Source organism: Aspergillus terreus, genomic scaffold, assembly GCF_000149615.1.
Source record: "Aspergillus terreus NIH2624 scaffold_2 genomic scaffold, whole genome shotgun sequence".
Taxonomy (NCBI): Eukaryota; Fungi; Ascomycota; class Eurotiomycetes; order Eurotiales; family Aspergillaceae; genus Aspergillus; species Aspergillus terreus.
In genome coordinates, this window is record NT_165925.1 from 356,058 (window position 1) to 377,000 (window position 20,943).

Here is a 20,943-nt window from a genome sequence, read left to right on the forward strand (position 1 = left end):
TCACACATGAGATCAAGAGCGGTTATCAAAATTTGGTGAGGTATTATTGACAGAGCCTCTATGGCTCCGGGCTAAACGGATTTGGTACAGTATGTCCTAGTCTCAGATCAATCACAGCCCTACCCAGGGTATAAGGATGGGTCTAAAGGGACTAAGTCACAGACCTAGTGGGTCATTATTTAGGTCCCTTCCGCTACCTACGCGCTAGTAAATCTACCGCCAATGATGGAGGTGCGAAGGACTTGAGATTTTGAACCGACTACCTACTAAATGAAGCGATTTATAATGATATTAGAACTCATCATCATGTGAGACCGCTTATGCGAGTTCCAATCCCGCTCCGGAGTCCAGACGTTGTGTGCAGGGGTGGCAGGTCGGGCGGAGACAGTAATCTACCGACCCGCTAACCAGTCTTCTAAATCTCGAGATCTCAAGGGGCAAGGTACGGTACGGAGTATCCGCTCTGTTCACTTGTAATGGCCTCGGAGAGAATCCGGCACTCGTATCCGAATCTGGGAGCAGGACGACCCCTGGATGAGACAGTAGAGGAAACCCAGCGGTTTTATATTCCAACCATTCTTCACTCGACTGAAGTCAACAACATTTCCAAGTCTGAGCATTGTCACCCAGTAGGAGAATGGTGCAATTATCGTTGAGTCTCTTGGCGCTATGCCTGGGTGCGTTCTCGAAGTGGGTTTTTGGAGTATATTCTGTCTAACAAGCACAGAACCCTTCGGTGCCATATTCATGAGACTTGTCCCTCGGCTGGATCTATTGTGTCGAAGGACCTGAGGACCCCGTTATCGCATCCAGCACCACGACCACCCCGACACCGGCTGGTACCTTGACGTACTCAGGAACAGCAGCGCCAACGCAGAGTGGAGTTGTATCCTCCTGCACAATGTACTACCTAGTGCAGAGCGACGATACCTGCTACACCATCCAAGATAGGTTCATGAACTATACGCTTTAGCAGTTCTATTCGTGGAATCCGTAAGACACATCCAACCTCTTGGTCGTATTGAGGCCTTTCTAACACAACCGAAAGCTCCATATCCAGCGGCTGCAAGGGTCTACAGCCTGGATACTTTGTCTGTGTCAGCAATGAATCCATATCCGTCTCAGCCACAACTTCATCTCCAACTTCAGCAGGAGTCTCAGCCATGTCAGGGGTCTCCACCAAATCAGTGGCGTCAACCACAGCTGGTCATCAGCCACAGCAAACCTGTGCCGCCTCTGGCTGTGTGCGCCTTCTTAACACGCCATATCTGCAATTACTAACGCCGCTGCTTCTAACTCTAGCGACCTAAGCCGATAACAGATATAATTGTCATCGATGATATTATCCCCGCAGGCACTGTTTAAAATTATGGCATTGCCATGGAGCAATTCTATGTAATGGACCTGGCCACGGGGTTAACTTGTGCAAACTTACGGTACAAGAATTATGTCTGCGTTCGTGTTTCTTGTTAGTTCCTCCTGTCTTTCCATCCTTCCCGTAAGCTTGGAGGGAGCTGCGACGAAGCGATATCAATACGTTGCGACGCTGCACGTAGGATATCGCCCAGACAACCTAGCTATTGGTAGGGTGATAACTATAGTGTATCATTACCCCGCATTCCCCGCACACTCGGTCCGAATAGAGTGCGGGGACACTTTACTTAATAACGGATTCCTCTGCATTGCGAGGTTGACTAGACAACTCTGCGGTTACTTCAGAATTATGCACTTGAAGAACTGATTCAACTGTTGGAGAGTGAGGAAACTGTGAGTTTGGGAATTTCGCTAGGTTTTCTCTGTAACTGTGGCCCCAATGGGGTTAACACCCTTCTAAGCATACGACATCAAACGAAGATATGTAGCAGATTACTCAGTGTATAGTCCGATAGCTATGCTTGATATGTGATCTATGGCAGATGGTATGCATCTAAGGCAACAACGAAAAGTCATGAGTGTGTGCCCCCTTCAGATAGTCATATCCGTCGTCAACCCAATCCACACATGGAACTAGTCTCCCAAAGTTGACCTTGCCCTGGAGGCTCTTGGGTAGCAACAGCTTCTGCTCACTTCGGTACCAATTAGCAAATTGGATCGTCACTAACATCACCCGGGGATCGTCCGTTTGATTTGGCATTCCGGCATGCCACAGACGAAAGTCACGGATCACCAGAGAGCCCTTGGGCAACCCGGGCTGTATTCCAGGGCTGATCTTGCGCCTCGCTTCCAACAAATCAGCCTTGACCTGCTTGTGTTTGACACTATGGTCCAACACACTCTGGTCCGTGTCGATATGGCTGCCCAGCCACACCTCTGTCGCGCCGTTTTCGGGTGACGTATCCACGAGATTGATGTTAACACAGAACGCAAACGGCATTCTCGGCATGTCAAAGTCGATGTCAATGTGCACTGGTTGTCGTGCGGTCGCCTTGAAGGCAGTGTTTGCACTGTAAAACCTCAGCTGCGGGTGAGGCCCGATGATGCCCTCGATGACGGAGGTGGCAAAGGGGTTGGCGATAACATCTTCGAAGATGTATTCAGGCTCACAGACGGGCTCCTGTTGGATGTTCCCTGTGTTTGGCCCGAAGTTCCGATGGGTTTCTGTGCGGGCGTACAGTTGTTTTGCCTCTGGCACCATGCGGGCATTCAACCGATCCAGATGATCTGGATCAACCGCATTCTTGAGCACCACGATGCCGTCACGGTGTAAAGCCTCCAGGGACTTTTGGAGATTATGAGAGCCGATGCTCTTGGATGTCAGCTCCTCAGGTGTGAGCTCGATCATCGTAATTTGCGGCATCGTTGATTCGGGCATGGTCAACTTGAGAAATGATAATTCCGTCTAGTGAATGAGGAGACGAATGCTGCTGGTTGCTATCCGGAGATAGCGCAAATGGGGAAATCGGACCGTTCTTTATAATAGCGTCCTTGGCTACGGAGTACATTCCGCCTGGACCTTCCTCTGCCCTCAAGAGGCATGGCTAGGGTTACACAATCAAGCAACCTAATCTTATCGACAATGCGGGGACCAATCACTGCGAGCAGCCTTACACAGGGCTGTGGCTGTTTCCCATTTAGGAAAGACATCAGCTGACTACACATACTATACTCCGTCCTGAGGGCGAATCAACATGGGGTATACCAACTAAGAACCCCCGTAGAGTAGCATCGTCACCAGCACAGCATGATAAACAACCTCTCTCTGACTGGATGCTTTTATCGTTGAGGTTGCCCTTGGTTATCGTATTGCCTATGCCAATCCTGATAAATACCGACGCCTAACCACATGCAACCTCGCATGTAATGCTGTGTTAAATACCTAGATCGTACACGGCTCTTCTAGCACACTTCATTCCTGCCATCATGTCTGATATCAAAAAGCAGAAGGATAACACGTCCCTTCGGTCGACCGGCGCAGTGACAGATGAAGCGGAAAAGAGTCTTCGGTCCACTGAGTATGAGCATTCCCTCGGGTTCTGGGAAGCAATGAGACTATACTGGCCCGCCGTTATGTGGTCCATCTACATAAACTTGGTGTGTCCAGCCTCCACCCTACCGGGATCAAGCCCAGACTGACTTTACAGGCCACCATTCTCAAAGGAATGGTAAGTCGCACACTTTTCCCGATTTTTGTCCGGTCTATCATCTAATGTGGCATAGGATGGAGGAATCGTGGGCTCATTGGTGGGTCTCCAGCCATTCAAGAGGACCTTTGGCTACGAATACCAGGGGAACTATGTCATTCCCGCACGGTGGATTTCTGCCTTCAACTATGCAAATCCCCTGGGTGGTATTGTTGGAGCCCTCTTTTCAGGATGGGCGTACGACCGCCTCGGCCCTCGCATCATGATGGCAATCTGTTCCACGCTCTCAATTGCCATACTCTTCATTGAATTCTTCAGTGACAATTCTCCCCAGTTATTCGCTGGCGAGCTTCTGAATGGAATTACCATTGCATTCTACCCTATATGTGCATCCGCCTACGTCGGTGAGGTAACACCGTTGTCACTACGCGGATTCGCAGCGTCAATCACCAACCTTGGCTTCGTCATGGGCCAGCTCATTGCATCCGGGATCCTTAAAGGCACTGACAGTCTGGACAACGCCTTCGCCTATCGAATTCCCATTGCGACCCAGTGGTCTCTCCCTGTGGTCATCCTCATGTTTATCTATTTTTGCCCAGACCCTCCTTACTGGCTTTGCAAGAAAGGCCGGTACGAAGCCGCAGAGCGGTCTCTCCGCCGCTTAGCAACCCCCGGTATAGATGTCAGCCTAAATCTGGCCCATATCAAGGAGACGCTACGGCTGGAGGAGCTGTTCCAGCAGTATAGCGACAAGCCAAAGTACCTAGCCTGTTTTCAGGGCTCTAACCTCCGCCGTCTCATTATCTGCATCATGGCATACGACATGCAAGCCCTCACAGGGAACATTCTCTTCATCAACTATGCGGTATATTTCTTCGAGATGGCCGGTCTCGACACGGCCAATGCCTTCTCGATGAACGTCGGCGTCACCGCCATCGGCTTTCTGGGCACTTGCATCGCCTGGCCACTGCTCTCCTACATTGGTCGCCGAACGGCCTATCTCTGGGGGTGTGCCGGCTTGACCGTGGCGCTCTTCGTGATCGGCACGTTGGACCTGGCACCCCGAAATCATAGCACCACTCCGGTCTGGGCGCAGTGCGCACTGATTCTAGCATGCAACTTTGTCTACGATCTTACTGTCGGTCCATTCTGCTTCGTGTTGCTGGCAGAGGTTTCCTCCGCAAAGCTCCGCAGCGTGACCATTGCGCTGGCCACGGTCACCTGTCATATCATGTCCTTGGTGTTTTCCGTGGTCATCCCGTATGCTATGAACGAGGATGAAGGCAACTGGCGTGGTAAACTGGGATTCCTCTTCTCCGGGTTGAGTCTCCTTTGCACCGTTTACTGCTTCTTCTGCCTTCCTGAGACCAAGAGCAGGACGTTCGAGGAGCTAGATATTCTGTTTGAGAGGCGAGTTCCTAGTCGCAAATTCAAGAGATATGTAGTTGATGTTGCAGAGGAAGACGTTGGGCGCCATTGATCCATATAGATGGGGAGGTGCAAGCATGTTCGAGATTCTAACTTACATACTGGACTAGTAATGGAGGTTAAGATTGACTTCATGTGCTCTTCGATAGGAAATGCCCTGTGCCTTTACAGATGTCGTTCACGAAGTCGGCGTAGTTGGGTGCGGTATTGGTAACTTTAATGTGATGCTAGCATGATGGGTGTGAGAATTGTCTGCGCACGGTATCTGCAGTCCCACGGGGCTCACCTTCTTACGCTCTCTCTTGCAGCTGCGCTCTCAGGCAATGTTTGGCACATTCGACCATCCCCTCACATTGCAATATACGCCACTTTTTCCTGATACACCTCCTATCTGCATAGAATCATGACTGACGGGCTGGACGAAGCAAAAGCTTCCGACGTAACATTCCTTGAAAAGTTACAGGAATCCAAACACTCAGTCGTTTTCAAAGTAGCTATCCATAAGACAACTTGTCTCATGAAAGTGGTACGTAAGCTTTGCCCCTAATTTAGACCCTTCTAACAGCATCAGTTCCATGACAGAGGCCCATCTGAATGGGATCTTCCAGACCGCGAAATGAATCTCTTCGTTCGTGAATCCACCGCATACCGTCGGCTAAAAGCGAAAGGATTCTTTGGTCGAGGGGGTTGTTCCCGATTTCTATGGAACAATCACAAACATACAGGCAACGCTTTGGCCAGACTTACATATGTTTGTTGAAGACAAGCTGCCTCCAAATGCCATTCTTATCGAGCATATTCCGGGGGCTGAGCCACTAAGTCTTGGAAACTACTCGAAATGCCGGCTGGATGAGCTTCGGAAGATACTCCATGAGTTTCATGATATTGGGATCCTGCATGGAGACCCCAAGCCGAGAAATATGATGGTCTCCTCAGGTGATCTGGACAGAGTACTGTGGATCGACTTTGATTCTGCGCGGGTCTTTTCAGAGGATTCTCTTTCACCAAAGCAAGAAAATTTGATCAAAAAGAACGAGATAATGGACTATTTTGTCGAGAATTTGGTAGGTGACAGACCTCATTCCGATATCGACTGACTGACTCCCTTGTAGGCTTTGGATTACGAGGAGGGCGAGATCAATCGTACACACTCTTACTATTATGAATAGTTCATGTAGGGATGCAATTGGCGTCCATGCTTCAAGATAGCCGTGATCAAGAATCTAAATAAGACCGTCTGGAGATTAGTCTCCTGGATTTCAGTTCTGGGACATTGGCATTGAATACACCAGAGAAACGCTCAGGCCACGTGTTCCAGTTCATATGGTACTTGAAATATATACATGAAACTGACACCGTCAACAACCCCGGCCACAGTTTAGCATACACCATCTACTGCTCTAGACACCCTCTGGCCTTCATCTTATCAGAGTGGAGTAACTGCGTGAAAAATTCTATCGTATCTGTCCAGCGTCCAACAGCCCGAGGACCGAAGCTTCGGAAGAAAGCTGAGTTGTTTGCATCTATCGCATCCACAGCCTTCACATAAAGCCCGGTCCTGGGGCTTTGGGATAGACAGTGATTATGACATGGAAATGATATGGACATGATGGAGGGAATATTGGTAACATAAGTCAAGAAAGAGATACGGAACTCCGGTCATGCATCCCGAAACGCCCTGTATGTCACCCGAATGGAACCAAAAGCAAAAATCCCTTGGGGCATTGCTGGGGAAAACGAAAAAGTTATATACCAAATCAAACGAAGAGAGTCGACATATCACCTTAGTCGTCTTCTTCCTCGTGAGATTCCTTGGACTTCTTCGGGGCCTCCTTGAGCTGCTTCTTCCACATCTGGTTGGCAGCGTTCTTGTCCAGGTCGGCAAACAGGATGTCGAACACTTCGGAGTACCAGCTCGCGGGATGGCCTTCGATGCCTTCTTTGATGTTCTGCAAGACGTTAGATTTCAGCTTGGAGAGGAACTCATTGATATGATGCTCACCTCAGGAAGTTCCAGCCAATCGGACATGTTATCGGCAGGGAAGATGATCTTCGTCGCACCAGCACGGCGAGCAGCAACAGTCTTCTCTCGGAGTCCACCAATACGCAGCACCTTTCCAGTAACCGTCAACTCACCGGTCATGGCAATTGTCGGATCGAGAGGGTGGTTCAGCGCCAGGGAAAGGAGAGAGGTGGCCATTGTAATACCGGCCGAGGGTCCTAAACAGGTCAGTCTTGCGGTTAGGCAATAATTTGGGAGATTCCATCGACGTACCATCCTTCGGAACAGCACCCTCCGGGCAATGCATATGCAACTTCGCCTTTTCAAAGAATCTGTTCTCCGGGAATTCACGAGCCATCACCGACTTCGCAAAAGAGTATGCGATGTGGGATGATTCCTTCATCACGTTCTGCAGGTTGCCAGTAATTTCGATGCCCGGGCGAGACTCGGCTGTCAAAGCGTTCTCCAGAATGGACTCAACATACAAGGCCGCACCTCCCATGCTAGTCCACGCGAGGCCCATAGTCACACCAGGCGGGAACGTCTCATACAATCGATCAGAGGTAAAAATCGGAGGACCAACATAGTCAGTCAAGCTGTCCTTGCCGATACGGACATGCACACTCTCAGGGACCTTCAACGCCACACGGGGCGTCTCAGCAGTCGACTTCTCCGACTCAGCGTGAGACGCATCAGCATCGCTGGTCTCTTCCTCCTTCTTGGCTTCCTCCTGCGCCGCTTTGCCTTCATCCGTGATAGCTTTTTCTTCGGCAAGAACGTCTTCACCAAGATCCCGAACGATGTTGAAAGCGGCCTTGCGATAAACCTTCTCAATCTGCTTTTTCAGGTTTCGCACTCCGCTCTCGCGGCAGTAGGATTTGATAAGCTCCTCAATAGCCTCCTGGGTCAAAGAAACGTCCACATCCTTGAGACCGGTCAGCTCCCTAGCTGCTGGGGCAAGATAGCGATCAGCAATCGCCATCTTCTCATCGGCAACATAGCCAGACAGTTCAATGAGCTCCATACGGTCCAAGAGAGGACGGGGAATGGTGTCAGTGACATTCGCAGTGCAAACAAAGAGAACTTTAGACAAGTCAACTGGGACATCCATGTAGTGGTCCAAGAAGGACGAGTTCTGCTCCGGGTCAAGCAGTTCAAGTAGAGCAGAGGACGGGTCCCCTTGATGACCCCGGCCGATCTTGTCAATTTCATCGATCAAGATCAGAGGGTTCTCGGTCTGGCATTTCTTGAGAGCCTGGATGATACGTCCGGGGAGAGCCCCGACATAGGTTCTCCGGTGACCCTTGATCTCCGCAACATCGGTCAGACCTCCCACAGAAAAGCGATAGTACTGTCTGTTCAGGGCGCGAGCGATCGACTTTCCAATACTAGTCTTTCCAACACCGGGAGGCCCCACGAGGCACAGGATCTTGCCTTCAACCGTGCCACGGAGCTTGCCCACGGCAATGAACTCGAGGATCCGATCTTTGACATCCTTCAACCCGTAGTGATCCTCGTCCAAAACACTGGTTGCATGCTTGATTCCAAAGTTCTCCACGCTCTTCTGGCCCCAAGGAATTTGAGTCAGCCAGTCGAGATAGTTGCGGGTAACATTGAACTCTGAGGCAGCAGGTTCCAGATGAGCCAGCTTGTTGATTTCCTCATCAAACACTTTCTTGACAGCATCAGGCATAGCCAACTTCTCTGCCTTCTCCTTGAACTTCTCGACCAGCTTGTCCTTGCCGTCGGACTCGATGCCCAACTCCCTCTTGATGCCCTTCATCTGCTCCATCAACCAGTACTCCCGTTGCCGCTTCTGGATTTTCGCTTCCACGTCCTTGGAGATCTTGGACTGAAGCTGCGCATTCATCAATTCCTTCTTCAACACAACGAGAGCCTTCGGCAGTCGTTCCTCGATGTTCATCAGCTCCAGAACCTCTTGCATTTCGTGGAGTTCTCCAGCGGACACGGCTGCGGCGAAATCTGCCAGCTTGGCCGGCTCATCGCTGAGGTTACCGGGGAACTGATCGGTATAAAAGGCGGAGATCTGGTCACGGAACAGGGGATTCAGGCTGGCGATTTCCTTGCAGACATTCACAATCTCACTGGTCACTGCACGGATGATGGCGCTCTTTTTGTCGTAGGGCTCTTCCGCGAGATTCTCAACATTGACTAAGCTAACAGGATATTTGCGCAAGAACGACGTCGGCTCGTAGTGATCCTTCGGTGCGAGATCCGTAGCCCCCTCCTCAAAACTGGCGACGACATCGCCACGCTTCTCGGTGGACTTCTCTTCCGCAGTCGGTGTGGGCTTCGTGTCGTTAGGGGGGAGTAGTGAGGATACTTTGATGCGACGATGAGGGTAGAGCACGGCGGTGACGCCACTGGCCTCCCCGCGAAGAGGGTACGCAGCAGTAATCTGGGCGAAAACACCGACATCATACACGTCGTCCAGTTTCTCGATCACATCGCCATCGGCATTTTCATCCTTGAACAAGAAAGCACCAACGTACGGTTGACCCCGCTTCATCATCTCCTGGATCGCGGTGGCCACATTGGGGTCCCGAATGGTAATGGCCTTGTAAAAACCCGGGAACAACGGACGTTTGGCGATAGGGATGGCCATCACCTGGGGGTACACCTCTGGTACAGATGGCTTCTGAAGTGCCTTCTCACCGGACCCCTTCTTCCCCTTCTTTCCGCCATCTTCGTTGCCTCCATTGTTCGCCCCGCTGGGTTTGGAATCCGAGCCGCCACCACTGACCGGTATAGGGGACGGAGGTATATCATTGTTTGCTTTTCCTTCTTTTCCTTCGGCCGCGTTATTTTCCTTCTTCGAATCTTCCTCTAGAGCACGCTGTTCTTTCTCTCCCGCCGATCTTTCCTTCCGTCGTGCGAATCCCGATGTCGGAGTTCCCGAGTCAGGCGACCCCTGCTTCCCCGATTGCTCAATTGGCTTTCGCCGGGGTTCTGAGGGACGCTCAGCATCCTTCTCCTCGACTTCCTCTTTCTGATCCTTCTGTTCCGGGTCCTCCTTTTCGTCTCCGGGCGGGGGTTTCTCTCTTCGGCGGATGGAGCTCGAGGAAAAGGGTCGGGAGACCGGTGGAAGCGACCGGGAGAGACGCGATGGGACTAGAACGGATCGAGCAACGACATTGTATCTCGGTGCAGCTAGCGAAGGTCGAATGAACAGCTGACGCGGTGTTTGTTGGAGCGCGGCTCTCCAGGGGAGGGTCTGGCCGCGGAGCATGCTATATTATGGGGCGGATGCGAGCGAATGCGAGAGGAGAGGGAGGGGAAGGGGAGGGCGTGTTTATGGGAGGGTATAATACAGGAGAGAATGAAGGATAAGAATGGAGAGATAGAGCAGATGGACAGAGAGAAAGTGAGAGTGACTGATTACCGAAGCAGGCTTCTTCTTTCATCATCGGTTGGTTCCCCCTCGGCGCATCGTTTCTCCGGTCGGGAAACTTTTTCGAGCCGGAACGACTCGAAGCTTCTAAAGCTCCATTGATTTCCTTCTCCCCATCAGGAGGCGGCAAACCATCCACGACCTCGGTTTCTGCTTAAATCGCTCTTCGCATCTCCTCGTCTCTTTTACATGACGGTCTAGAGCTGTTGCGCGTCTTCCTGTGTTTCGCAATGAACGCTACTTCCGCCGCTATGCCCAAGGCCGCGGCTCTCCCCGCTCGTTTACTCCGGACTTCGCGACAATGCTCCAAACAGAACCCGACGGCCAATGTTCAATCCCCCATCCAGTCTCGCGCTTACCATGTATCATCCCTGTACACCAACGATAGACGTCAGCGCAGCGGATTGGACAGTAAAAGGCACCCCGTCTTTGCCTCGACTAGGGTAGGTGATGCCTCCGTACAACCATCCCGCCTTGACATACTCGGGCCATCGCTGATGTAATCTTTTTTCTCTTCCAATAGATATTCCATACTACCGCTCCCTTGGCCGCTATTCCGGATCCTTACAAGGTCCTAGGAGTAGACAAGAATGCATCTGCCGCCGATATCAAGAAAGCGTACTATGGAATGGCCAAGAAATACCATCCCGATACCAATAAAGAACCGAACGCGAAGGAAAAGTTTGCCGAAGCCCAGTCGGCTTACGAGTTACTGTCGGACGCCAAGAAGAGAGAGAACTACGACCGGTTTGGCTCCGCCGCCTTCGATCAGAACGGCGGATTCGACCCTAGCGCCGCGGGTGGCAACCCGTTCGCCGGTGCTGGTGGTTTCCACGGATTTGGCGGAGGTTTCGGAGGTGGATTTGGGGGTGGATTCGGCGCCGATATCAACTTTGAAGATCTTTTTGGCGCATTCACAGGCGGTGCTCGTCGGGCTGGCCGCGGACGGCGTGGTCCGTTCCAGGAGATACTTGTCGGAGAGGATATCGAAGTCCAGACCAACATCTCCTTCATGGAAGCTGCAAAGGGCACGTCGCAAGATATTGTCATCACTCCTTTGACGGAGTGTGGTACTTGCAAGGGTGACGGTCTGAAGAAGGGCGCCAAGCGTACACAGTGCCGTCAGTGCAATGGGTCCGGAACCCGTGTCCACTTCATGCAGGGTGGTTTCCAGGTGGCCGCTACTTGTGATGCCTGTGGCGGTGCCGGTCTCATTGTTCCCCGTGGGTCGGAGTGTGGAACATGCAACGGCAACGGTGTAGTCCGAGACAAGAAGACCATTCAGGTCGATATCCCTGGCGGTGTGGAGGATGGTATGCGGTTGCGGGTCGCAGGTGAAGGAGATGCCCCGCCTACGGGCACATCCGCTGCCCCTGGCTCTCGCACTCAGCGAGGCGATCTCTACGTGTCGATTCGCGTCTCTCCTGATCATCGGTTCAGCCGCTCTGGATCCGATATCCTCTACACAGCCTCGATCCCCCTGACCACGGCGCTTCTGGGTGGTGAGGTTACCGTGCCTACCTTGGACGGTGAAGTCAAGATCAAGGTTGCCACTGGCACCGGCACCGGCGACCGGATCACCCTGTCGGGTATGGGAATGAAGAAGCTCAGTGGTCGTTCTCGCGGCTTCAATCCTACCGGTGACCTGAAGGTCGAGTTCAAGGTTGCCATGCCGAAATCGCTCACGGCCAACCAGCGGACGATCCTCGAGGTACTTGCCGATGAGATGAATGATAAGACTGCCCGTCGGGTCATGGACGTTGGAAAGGACAGGTGAGTCGTCCGTCGCTTGAATGCGTGCGTTCGTCCAAAGATACTGACTACTCCTAGCTCCCCATCCGGGACCGAATCCACGTCCGGAGACCAGAAGAATGAAGGCTTCCTCAAGTCTGCATGGCACAAGCTCATGAGCCATAAGAAGTCCGCCGAATCAGAGAATTCAAGTGGAGAGTCTAGCAAGAAAGACTCCGGCGAGAGTGACAAAAGTGACGAGAAGAAACCCTCGAGCTGAAGAATAAACAGCGCCGACTTGTACAATTGGGATTTTGAGATACTCCTCTGGGTTACTTTTCACTTTATCTGTATTTATTATGGAAATATCATAGCGTCGGCGAGATCGGGGGGTTTGTGTCATTTGTCTGCATGTTGGGATTTGTATGCATTGGTTTTCACTGTGTCCATAGAGACTCTGATTGGATGTATGTACATTATTAGACAAGACATCTCTGCTTCTCAGTCGTCCTAGTCATAGTCTCCAAGGTCCATATGTGTATCGATATCAGCCGGACAGCTGGAAATCGGACCTGGCTTCACCAGAACTGCACATAAGTCATGAATTGTCTCCAGCGAGGCATACTATAGTATCTGTCCAATTCATTCATCTCGTCCGGAGTTATTGTATGTCTTCCAGTACCATGGTCTGCTTTTCGTAGTTGTCTATAAGACGTCCGAAAAATCACCTTGTAGCCGATAGTGAAAACCACAATGACCAAGGCGCCGATAATATACTGGAAGAAGTTTTCCACGAGGCTGATAGTGAGCCTACCCTACGCAGCGCATTAGCTCTTATACGCTTGAACCCGCGAGACAGGTACAGCAGGCTCACCGGCGGTTGCAAGCCGATAGTGACACAGCCCGCGAGTAGAAACAGGGACGTCAACATGAGCCACACGGGTGCCAACGGCCACAGAAAGGACCTCCATGCATATGGCTCCGTGAGAAGGGGGTCCTTCTGCAATTCCAGGGCTCTGTGAAAGCGAAACGAGGTCCAGGCGATGATAACCCAGTTCACGAGAATGCCCGTGGTGCTTAGGGAAAGTAACCACGTCAGTGTCTCCACGCCACCAGCTAATCATCCGTCAGACCGTGCGTGTCGGAGACTACGGGATGACTTGCAAACATACCGCTCAAGTTGATATACGTCAGGAGTATGCCTATTGTCCCCGTAATGAGAAGGGCAAACCTCGGTCTGCCCTGGCTATCGACCCTGGCGAAAATCTCCGGGATCAGGGCTTGGTGGGCCATCGCGCGCAGAATACGCGACGCAGTATACATAGCTTCTGCTGCATTCCCAATGACCCCAATCAAGATCGCTGCATTCACGATATGCGGGATCACGGGGATGCCTGCATCGTTCATGGCAATCACGTATGGGGAGGCCGTCGCGCCAGACCCGCCCATTAGACGGTCGTCATCAGAGGGAACCAGGATACTTATCATGGAGATACTAAGGAGGAAGACAACGCTTATCCGGACCGGCACGAGCTTGCTGGCATGCGCCAGCGAGTATCGGACATTTTGAGCTTCGCCTCCCATCGTCGTGACGGGGATCTGGTCGCCGATGCCCCAGACAGCCAACGTGGCACATTTTGCAAATCCCTGTTCAGGTCAGCGGAGTCAAATGGTGCGGTATAGCCAAACATACCGAGAACCCGTTCTTGAAGGGCGGCAAGTCCGTCCAAGTCGAGCCGTGATGGACATGGCCTGTCTTGCCAGCGCCTCCAATCATGGCCACGCATATCACGATGAGCAAGACGAAGAGAATCACCTTCACCATTGACGTAAAGTACTCAAACTGCGCAAAAACCTTGACAGGGCAGACGAATATAATCGATAATAGCACAAGCATGATAGTCACTGCCCTTGAAAGTCAGTCCAGCGCTGGGCTTCGGGGCGTTGCACGTACATGAGGCTGCCTCCGGAAACCGTTGATTTGCCCAATATTGAATAAGTATGTTAAGGAACGCCGCTTCGGAAGAAATCACTGCCGTGTAGCCTGCAGTAATCAGCATGTGGTCGCCCGCGAACATATGTCATCAAAGGCCAGTCACACTTAGCCATTCGGAAAAGCCAGCGCCAAAGGCCACCGACTGATCGACCCAGCGATCTGCGTAATCGACGAAGTTCCCTGATACTGGAAAGGCTACTACCATCTCGCAGAGCGTATACAGGACCGCCCAAGCACAAGAGCAGACAAGAGCATACGCGAGGAGCATGTTCCCAGGGCCCCCAGTCGACAGGGCTTGTCCAACCATGATGAACATTCCACTTCCCATAGCCGTCCCCAAAGAGATCATCTATATAGTCAGCCATATTTTTTCTTAAGGACTTCGGAACTGGTCCGTACATGGATCTGGCGGGGAGTGAAGGCGCGATGGAACTGTCCATGTCTGTCCTCGGTGGTCCCAAATAGTTGGGCTTGCCTGACGCTCGATACTTGTTGTAATGCTTCTACCTTCATAATTATGGATCTAGATAAGTTGCTTATTTCTGGAGGTAGATCAGGGACTTTTGTTTAAATAATCTCTCGCGAAGCATTGCTTGCTTCTTACAATTTAAAGGGATAAGTAAGGGGTCACGTAGAATCTGATGAATTTCACTCTTGTATCTCGGCTGTACGAGATGTTGCAAGCCATATTTGCAGACAAACTGTGCTTTCAATGACCCGCTACTATTATGGCATTTCGTTTCATGCGCATTAGTCTGTGACATAAGGCCGACTGAGGCCAAAGCCATTTGGAGACATCTGGCTCCTTATACTGTAGAATAGCTATTCTCGTGCTGACATACAGACATACGATGTGCTTCCCTTGCTCCCTCAAATGGCCAATCCTCTGTGTATATCTTATCTTACTTGCAGTATCAGCTGCAAGGAGGCACATGATCTCGGCCAGGCCGACATGGCGCCATTCAATCTGGAACAAGGACAGGATAGGAAAAAGCAGTTGAATGTAACCTTCCAATGCCAGTAGGGTGAGATGGGACGCAGTAAGGAGATATATTTGATCTATGGCAGCAAACAGTGGAATAGAGTGAGAACTCCGAGCCTCATGGCGTCTTTCAACAGATTGATATACATGTCTTTGAAAAGTCATACTTCAACATAATAACCAAATACGTCTACAGCTGCGTAGTTTTGTAGCGTATTATAGTAATTGTCTAGTCAGTCTTCGACATGATCTGTGGTCCAAAGACTATCGAATGATATCTATATACACAACGAGTCACATCTATTGCCTGGTGTCGTTAACGTGACGAGTTCCATCCATCTGACGAGCAACTGTGACAGCTTCTCGCAACGCGCGCCCAACATGCCCTCGCACAGCTCCTTCTTCCATTACCATCAACCCGGCGATTGTGCACCCTTCCGGTGCTGTGCCCTGGTCTCGTAGGATCGCCTGGTGCACTCCACTTTGGAGGATACTGGCTGTTCCCTGCATTGACTGAAAGATCATCGCCTGGGCCAGGTGTCTCGGCATGCCGACCGCCACCGCCGCATCGATCAGTGCATCTGCGATGACAGCAAAGAAAGCAGGAGTTGACCCCGCCACCGCGGAGGAAGCGTCCATCAACCGGGGTGGAATGTGCGCTATCTGTCCAATTTGTTTGAAAATGCCATCTACGACCTCCATGTATGGAGCAGGCACGGCCGGCTCCGAGACCTCGATGGCTGTGAAGGACTGAGCGACCTGAGCGGCGATGTTAGGTAGTGTGCGCACAACCCACGCTCGGCCCTTGTTGTTTTCCAGCGTTGTGTCGCTGCCATAGAGGGCGTTTTCCAAGCCCTTCCGTGTCCATCCAGCTGCGACGCTGATCAGTAGCTTGTTGACCAGGACTTCGCGGAGACCTGGCTGTGCTAAGGTCTGCTCAATGTCTGCGGGATCAACGGCCAAAATAATGACTTGGGACAGTTCCACGGCGTTGACGTTGCTGTCGCGGGAGATCATCAAGTGGTCAAACGCTGCAGGATATCGCTCCTTCAGTCGTTTTTCAGATCTTTCGCTACGCACGCAGGCGATGACCCGGTCAAAGAGGAGGTTATCTTTGTGTTCATTGGAGCTTATTGCTTTGATCAGGCTGTCCAGGATGGCAATTCCCAGGTTGCCTAGGCGTCAATTGTTAGAGGAGCTCAATTTGATATGGGCATTGTCCATACCGCAGCCAAGGATACAGAGAGTGGCTTTTCTTAATTCGGCCATATTAAGAAATGTGGTTGAATGGATCTTGCAGCAGACCGGCGGGAGATGCTACCACCATATATATTTCTATGATCCCCACCGGATGGAGGGGCTCGGGAGGGTATCCGATGTTTATGTTGTCGGCAAGGCACCCGACCTCAACGACGGTACTTATAGTTCCTGGCTCTGTTATATTATTATTGCGCTGTTTGTTCCACTGACTTATGATGTCTAGGAGAGAAGCCATGTGGTCAGTCAACTCTTGGATACCTGGGATAACCCCTTGCCGGCATAAGTCAGCAAACACCGCAGCCGTCTCGCATATAATTTGGAACAGCTCTCTCTTTAAGGAGCATGGGGCTCACGGTAGCTTCTTAACGGTATGGTGCTTCGTCTGTCAAAGACAGTGTCAAACAAAAGGGTGCATAGTCTTGGTATACTTCTGTAAGGATGATTCATTCTACAACCGATGACAGCAACATCTTATAGACAACCCGTGACCATAGTAACAGTTAGTTTGGTACCCTTGGGGTGGGAGGACGTATAGTCTTGAAATGGCAGCCTAGTTCATTCAGCGCAAATAGTCCCAATGATCAACCGATATCAGGGACCGTCGTGTTAGCTCTCTGATGGACGCAATGCGATGGTAGAAGAATTTCCAACGGTTCCGAATGCATTTGGACAGGATATAATGGGATTTTGGAAGAAAAGAAAAGAAATGCGATGTTAGGGGACGTTGGTACCTGAGGATGTACTCCGGAGTAGAACTGGCGTATGTAGTTCTGCCTGAGGCAGCCTCGTATCACTGCCACCTCCGAGTAAGATCATGACATTCTTCCACTCTCCAACTCTCTCTCTCATCGTCTTTTCACCGTCTCCCTCCCATACATTCTTCTCCATTCCTCGCTCTCCCTGTCCAATCCTGGTTTGCTCTCCATTCATATATCTGTCACCTTCTCTTCCCTCTAAACTCCTTGGCCCACCCCCGCCGTGACGGTTAGGATCCAAGGCTAACTAACCCCACAGCTGGAGCTCCAGCCATCCCGATCTCCTCCCCCTCCCTCCCACCTCGCCTCTTCCCTCGAACTCCCCTCATCGAATCCACCTAGTCGCATCCTCTCCGGATTTACATGGGAGCGTCCCGCTCCTTCTGACCGGCAAGATGGTTCAGTCTCCCATGATCTCGTGTCCGCTGAAGCAGACCAATGAGATCGACTGGATCCGACCCCTCAAGGACTACATCCGCCAGAGTTACGGTGAAGACCCCGAGCGATACAGTCAAGAATGCGCAACCCTCAACCGGCTGCGTCAGGATATGAGAGGCGCCGGGAAAGACAGTGCGACGGGTCGCGATCTGCTCTATCGCTATTACGGACAGCTGGAACTCCTGGACCTGAGGTTTCCCGTCGATGAGAATCACATCAAGATCTCCTTCACCTGGTATGACCTAGCGCGTGCTCGCTTCTCAGACGTTCTAGACCTGGGCTGACCTTGCTTCGTGTTTCCTTCCAGGTATGATGCGTTCACCCACAAGTCCACCTCCCAATATTCCCTGGCCTTCGAGAAGGCCTCCATCATCTTCAACATCTCCGCCGTTCTCTCCTGCCATGCCGCGAATCAGAATAGATCGGAAGATGCGGGACTGAAAACCGCGTACCACTCGTTCCAGGCTGCCGCTGGGATGTTCACCTATATCAACGAGAATTTCCTCCACGCGCCGTCAACCGATTTGAACCGCGAGACTGTCAAGGCACTCATCAACATCGTTTTGGCCCAGGGACAGGAGATTTTCTTAGAAAAGCAGATCGCAGATGACAAGAAGCCCGGTCTTTTGGCGAAACTCGCCAGCCAGTCCGCTTATCTCTACACTCAAGCCGTGGAGGGAATGCAAGAGACAGTAAAGGGGGTCTTTGAGAAAGTGTGGGTGATTATGGTGCAGGCTAAGGCGGCACATATGTCCTCCGTTGCTTCATACTACCAGGCGCTAGCGGATGGCGAGAGCGGCTCGCATGGCGTTGCTATCGCTAGACTTCAACTCGCTGAGAAGCACTCGACGACCGCCTTGGGATGGGCAAAATCGTTCCCTTCATCCGTCCCAGCCAGCTCGAATTTGACATCTGAATCCGGATCAACCCTCGTGGAGCTAATCAGGTTCCATCTGACTAATGTACAGGCCAGACTCAACACATTTGTGAAAGACAACGATTTCATTTATCACCAGCCCGTCCCGAGTGAGACCGGTCTCTCGCCGGTCGCAAAGTTGCCGGCGGCAAAGGCCATCCCCGTCAGCGAGCTTTATCAGGGACAGGATATACAGCGCATCATCGGTCCCGACATTTTCCAGAAGCTGGTTCCTATGTCCGTGACAGAGACCGCGAGTCTCTATGATGAGGAGAAAGCCAAATTGATCCGGGCTGAGGCGGAGAAGGTCGAGACAGCAAACGGAGAGATGGCAGCTAGTCTCGACTACCTGAAGCTGCCTGGCAGTCTGAATATCCTAAAGGGTGGAATGGACCAAGAAATGACCGTCGACGAAGAGTTCCGCCAATGGTGTCAAGAGCTTGCCGGCCACCAATCTTTCTCAAAGGCCTTTGACAGCTTACACGAACGCAAATCCGAGGTTCTTTCACAGTTGGACCACTGTGCCAAACAACTCGACCTGGAAGAGAGTGTCTGTGAGAAGATGCGATCCAAATACGGTGCCGACTGGAGTCAGCAACCGAGTGCTAGATTGAACACTACACTGCGTGGCGATGTGCGGACCTACCGAGACACGATCAACGAAGCTAGTGCCAGCGACACGCAGCTGTTGTCCACATTTCGACAGTACGAGGCGGATTTCGACGAAATGCGTTCCGCGGGCGAGACCGATGAGGCCGACGTGCTTTTCCAGAGGGCGATGATCAAGGCGGGATCCAAGTACGGCAAGGGCAAGAATGGCCATGGCAGTCCGTATTCGGCTACTCCGGAAGGCAGTCTACTCGACGATGTCTATGACGAGGGCAGCCTGTCGGTGGCAGATCAAATCGCCAGGGTCGAGTCGATTTTGAAAAAGTTAAACCTCCTCAAGCGGGAGCGGGCCCAGGTTTTGAAGGACTTGAAGGAGAAGGTATGGATTCGTTTTCGGTCTCTATATGTCCAAGCTGACACCACTAGGTCCACAACGACGACATCTCCAACGTCTTGATTCTCAACAAAAAGTCCATCGCAGGACAGGAGAGTCAGCTTTTTGAGGCTGAGCTGGAGAAATTCCGTCCGCACCAGAACCGGCTCCTCCAGGCGAACCACAAGCAATCCTCCTTGATGAAGGAACTGACCAAGACCTATGGCGACCTGTTGCAGGACAAGCGGGTCCGCGCCGAGCAGTCGAAGTACGAAACCATAACCCGCCAAAGAAACACCGTCATGGCGCGATACAAAAAGATATACGATTCATTCAACAGCCTCCGGTCCGGTATCACGCAGGCACAGACCTTTTACTCGGAGATGGCGGAAACGGTCGACAGTCTGAAGAAAAACGTCGAGACTTTCATCAACAACCGGCGATCAGAGGGGGCGCAGCTGCTGGGTCAGATCGAGCGTGACAAGGCCAGCAGTGTAGGTGAACAGGAGGACCGGGAGCGCGAGAAGCTCCGACAACTCATGGAGCGCCTGTCCACCGATCCCAAGCCCACGTCGGCGACCTCGACCTCGCCCGGCATCCCATCCAAAGTCAAGTCCCCTCCTCCTCCCGTCCAAACTCCGAGCTACCCAACACCCGGCATATCCTCTCCGAAGATGTCGCCGCATTACCCTCCTGCGCCCGTCTCCGGACAAGCGCACGGCGTTCCCCTCTCCCACTCCCCTGCGCCCTACGCGCAGTACATGCCTCCAGGCACCGGGGTTCCATACAACCCCGGCACGCCGTTCCAACAAGGAGCCGCAGCGCCCCTAACAGAGGGCTACAATCCCATGGCATACCCAGTGCCACCCTCCGTGTCACCCCCTCCAACACAACAGTATTTCTCATCCACCCCGACTCCGTACAGCGCCTACGGAGTGCCAACCCCAGCGGCTGCTCCGTCACAGTTCATGCCACAGGGCTACGTGCCGCCTCCGCCTCCGCCGCGGCCCCAGCAAACCACGTACCCGCCGTCGACGGGGCCGTTCCCGTCCGGACCGGGAGGCTACGCGCAAAGCAGACCGTACGGTGCGAGCCAGCACCACAAAGCCCAGTCGCAGTCCTCGCAGGCGGGTGCGTCGAGCAACGACCCGTGGGCCGGACTGAACGCTTGGAAGTGAATGACTTCATGTGACGATGAACGACGATGGGGTTACGAATGACGATAGACCTCGAAGACGATGTTTTGCATTGGGCGTACGTACTTGCTTGTCTGCGATTGTATTTGGTCACGTTTACGTCTTCCTGTGTCGAATCGTGCGGGTTAGCTACCCGCTGGAGGAAACTTTGTATATAGACCCACAATGAATGAGAAATGTTCACTGGATGGAACAGCCGGTTTCAGCGAATTTTCCATAGGGCCGCAGCATTATATACAAGGAGTAGACCCGACAAGCCAAGTA

General features: G+C 52.1%; 8 protein-coding genes across 8 annotated transcripts; 4 read left to right on the top strand and 4 right to left on the bottom strand.

Annotated features, from left to right (window-relative positions):
- Window positions 1-1,927: 1,927 nt before the first annotated feature.
- On the bottom strand, window positions 1,928-2,812 carry ATEG_01109 (phytanoyl-CoA dioxygenase family protein; the record flags this gene model as incomplete). The annotated part of the gene is made up of 1 exon (XM_001208474.1): window positions 1,928-2,812. The coding sequence occupies one exon, from the start codon at window positions 2,810-2,812 to the stop codon at window positions 1,928-1,930; it is 885 nt and encodes a 294-aa protein (XP_001208474.1).
- A 548-nt stretch (window positions 2,813-3,360) lies between these two features.
- On the top strand, window positions 3,361-5,061 carry ATEG_01110 (uncharacterized protein; the record flags this gene model as incomplete). The annotated part of the gene is made up of 3 exons (XM_001208475.1): window positions 3,361-3,531; window positions 3,582-3,602; window positions 3,658-5,061. 3 exons carry the CDS (start codon window positions 3,361-3,363, stop codon window positions 5,059-5,061), a joined length of 1,596 nt encoding a protein of 531 aa, XP_001208475.1.
- A 697-nt stretch (window positions 5,062-5,758) lies between these two features.
- On the top strand, window positions 5,759-6,178 carry ATEG_01111 (uncharacterized protein; the record flags this gene model as incomplete). Its single annotated transcript, XM_001208476.1, has 2 exons — window positions 5,759-6,073; window positions 6,122-6,178. 2 exons carry the CDS (start codon window positions 5,759-5,761, stop codon window positions 6,176-6,178), a joined length of 372 nt encoding a protein of 123 aa, XP_001208476.1.
- Window positions 6,179-6,793: 615 nt separating this feature from the next.
- On the bottom strand, window positions 6,794-10,261 carry ATEG_01112 (ATP-dependent protease La; the record flags this gene model as incomplete). The annotated part of the gene is made up of 3 exons (XM_001208477.1): window positions 6,794-6,958; window positions 7,012-7,229; window positions 7,285-10,261. The coding sequence occupies 3 exons, from the start codon at window positions 10,259-10,261 to the stop codon at window positions 6,794-6,796; spliced, it is 3,360 nt and encodes a 1,119-aa protein (XP_001208477.1).
- A 392-nt stretch (window positions 10,262-10,653) lies between these two features.
- Window positions 10,654-12,434, top strand: ATEG_01113 (putative mitochondrial DnaJ chaperone (Mdj1); the record flags this gene model as incomplete). Its single annotated transcript, XM_001208478.1, has 3 exons — window positions 10,654-10,866; window positions 10,947-12,196; window positions 12,254-12,434. The coding sequence occupies 3 exons, from the start codon at window positions 10,654-10,656 to the stop codon at window positions 12,432-12,434; spliced, it is 1,644 nt and encodes a 547-aa protein (XP_001208478.1).
- Window positions 12,435-13,270: 836 nt separating this feature from the next.
- Window positions 13,271-14,663, bottom strand: ATEG_01114 (uncharacterized protein; the record flags this gene model as incomplete). Its single annotated transcript, XM_001208479.1, has 5 exons — window positions 13,271-13,801; window positions 13,848-14,059; window positions 14,109-14,198; window positions 14,256-14,499; window positions 14,550-14,663. The coding sequence occupies 5 exons, from the start codon at window positions 14,661-14,663 to the stop codon at window positions 13,271-13,273; spliced, it is 1,191 nt and encodes a 396-aa protein (XP_001208479.1).
- Window positions 14,664-15,432: 769 nt separating this feature from the next.
- Window positions 15,433-16,401, bottom strand: ATEG_01115 (pyrroline-5-carboxylate reductase family protein; the record flags this gene model as incomplete). The annotated part of the gene is made up of 2 exons (XM_001208480.1): window positions 15,433-16,307; window positions 16,359-16,401. The coding sequence occupies 2 exons, from the start codon at window positions 16,399-16,401 to the stop codon at window positions 15,433-15,435; spliced, it is 918 nt and encodes a 305-aa protein (XP_001208480.1).
- A 1,141-nt stretch (window positions 16,402-17,542) lies between these two features.
- On the top strand, window positions 17,543-20,661 carry bro1 (putative signal transduction protein BroA; the record flags this gene model as incomplete). Its single annotated transcript, XM_001208481.1, has 3 exons — window positions 17,543-17,820; window positions 17,893-19,489; window positions 19,537-20,661. 3 exons carry the CDS (start codon window positions 17,543-17,545, stop codon window positions 20,659-20,661), a joined length of 3,000 nt encoding a protein of 999 aa, XP_001208481.1.
- Between the last annotated feature and the right edge of the window lie 282 nt (window positions 20,662-20,943).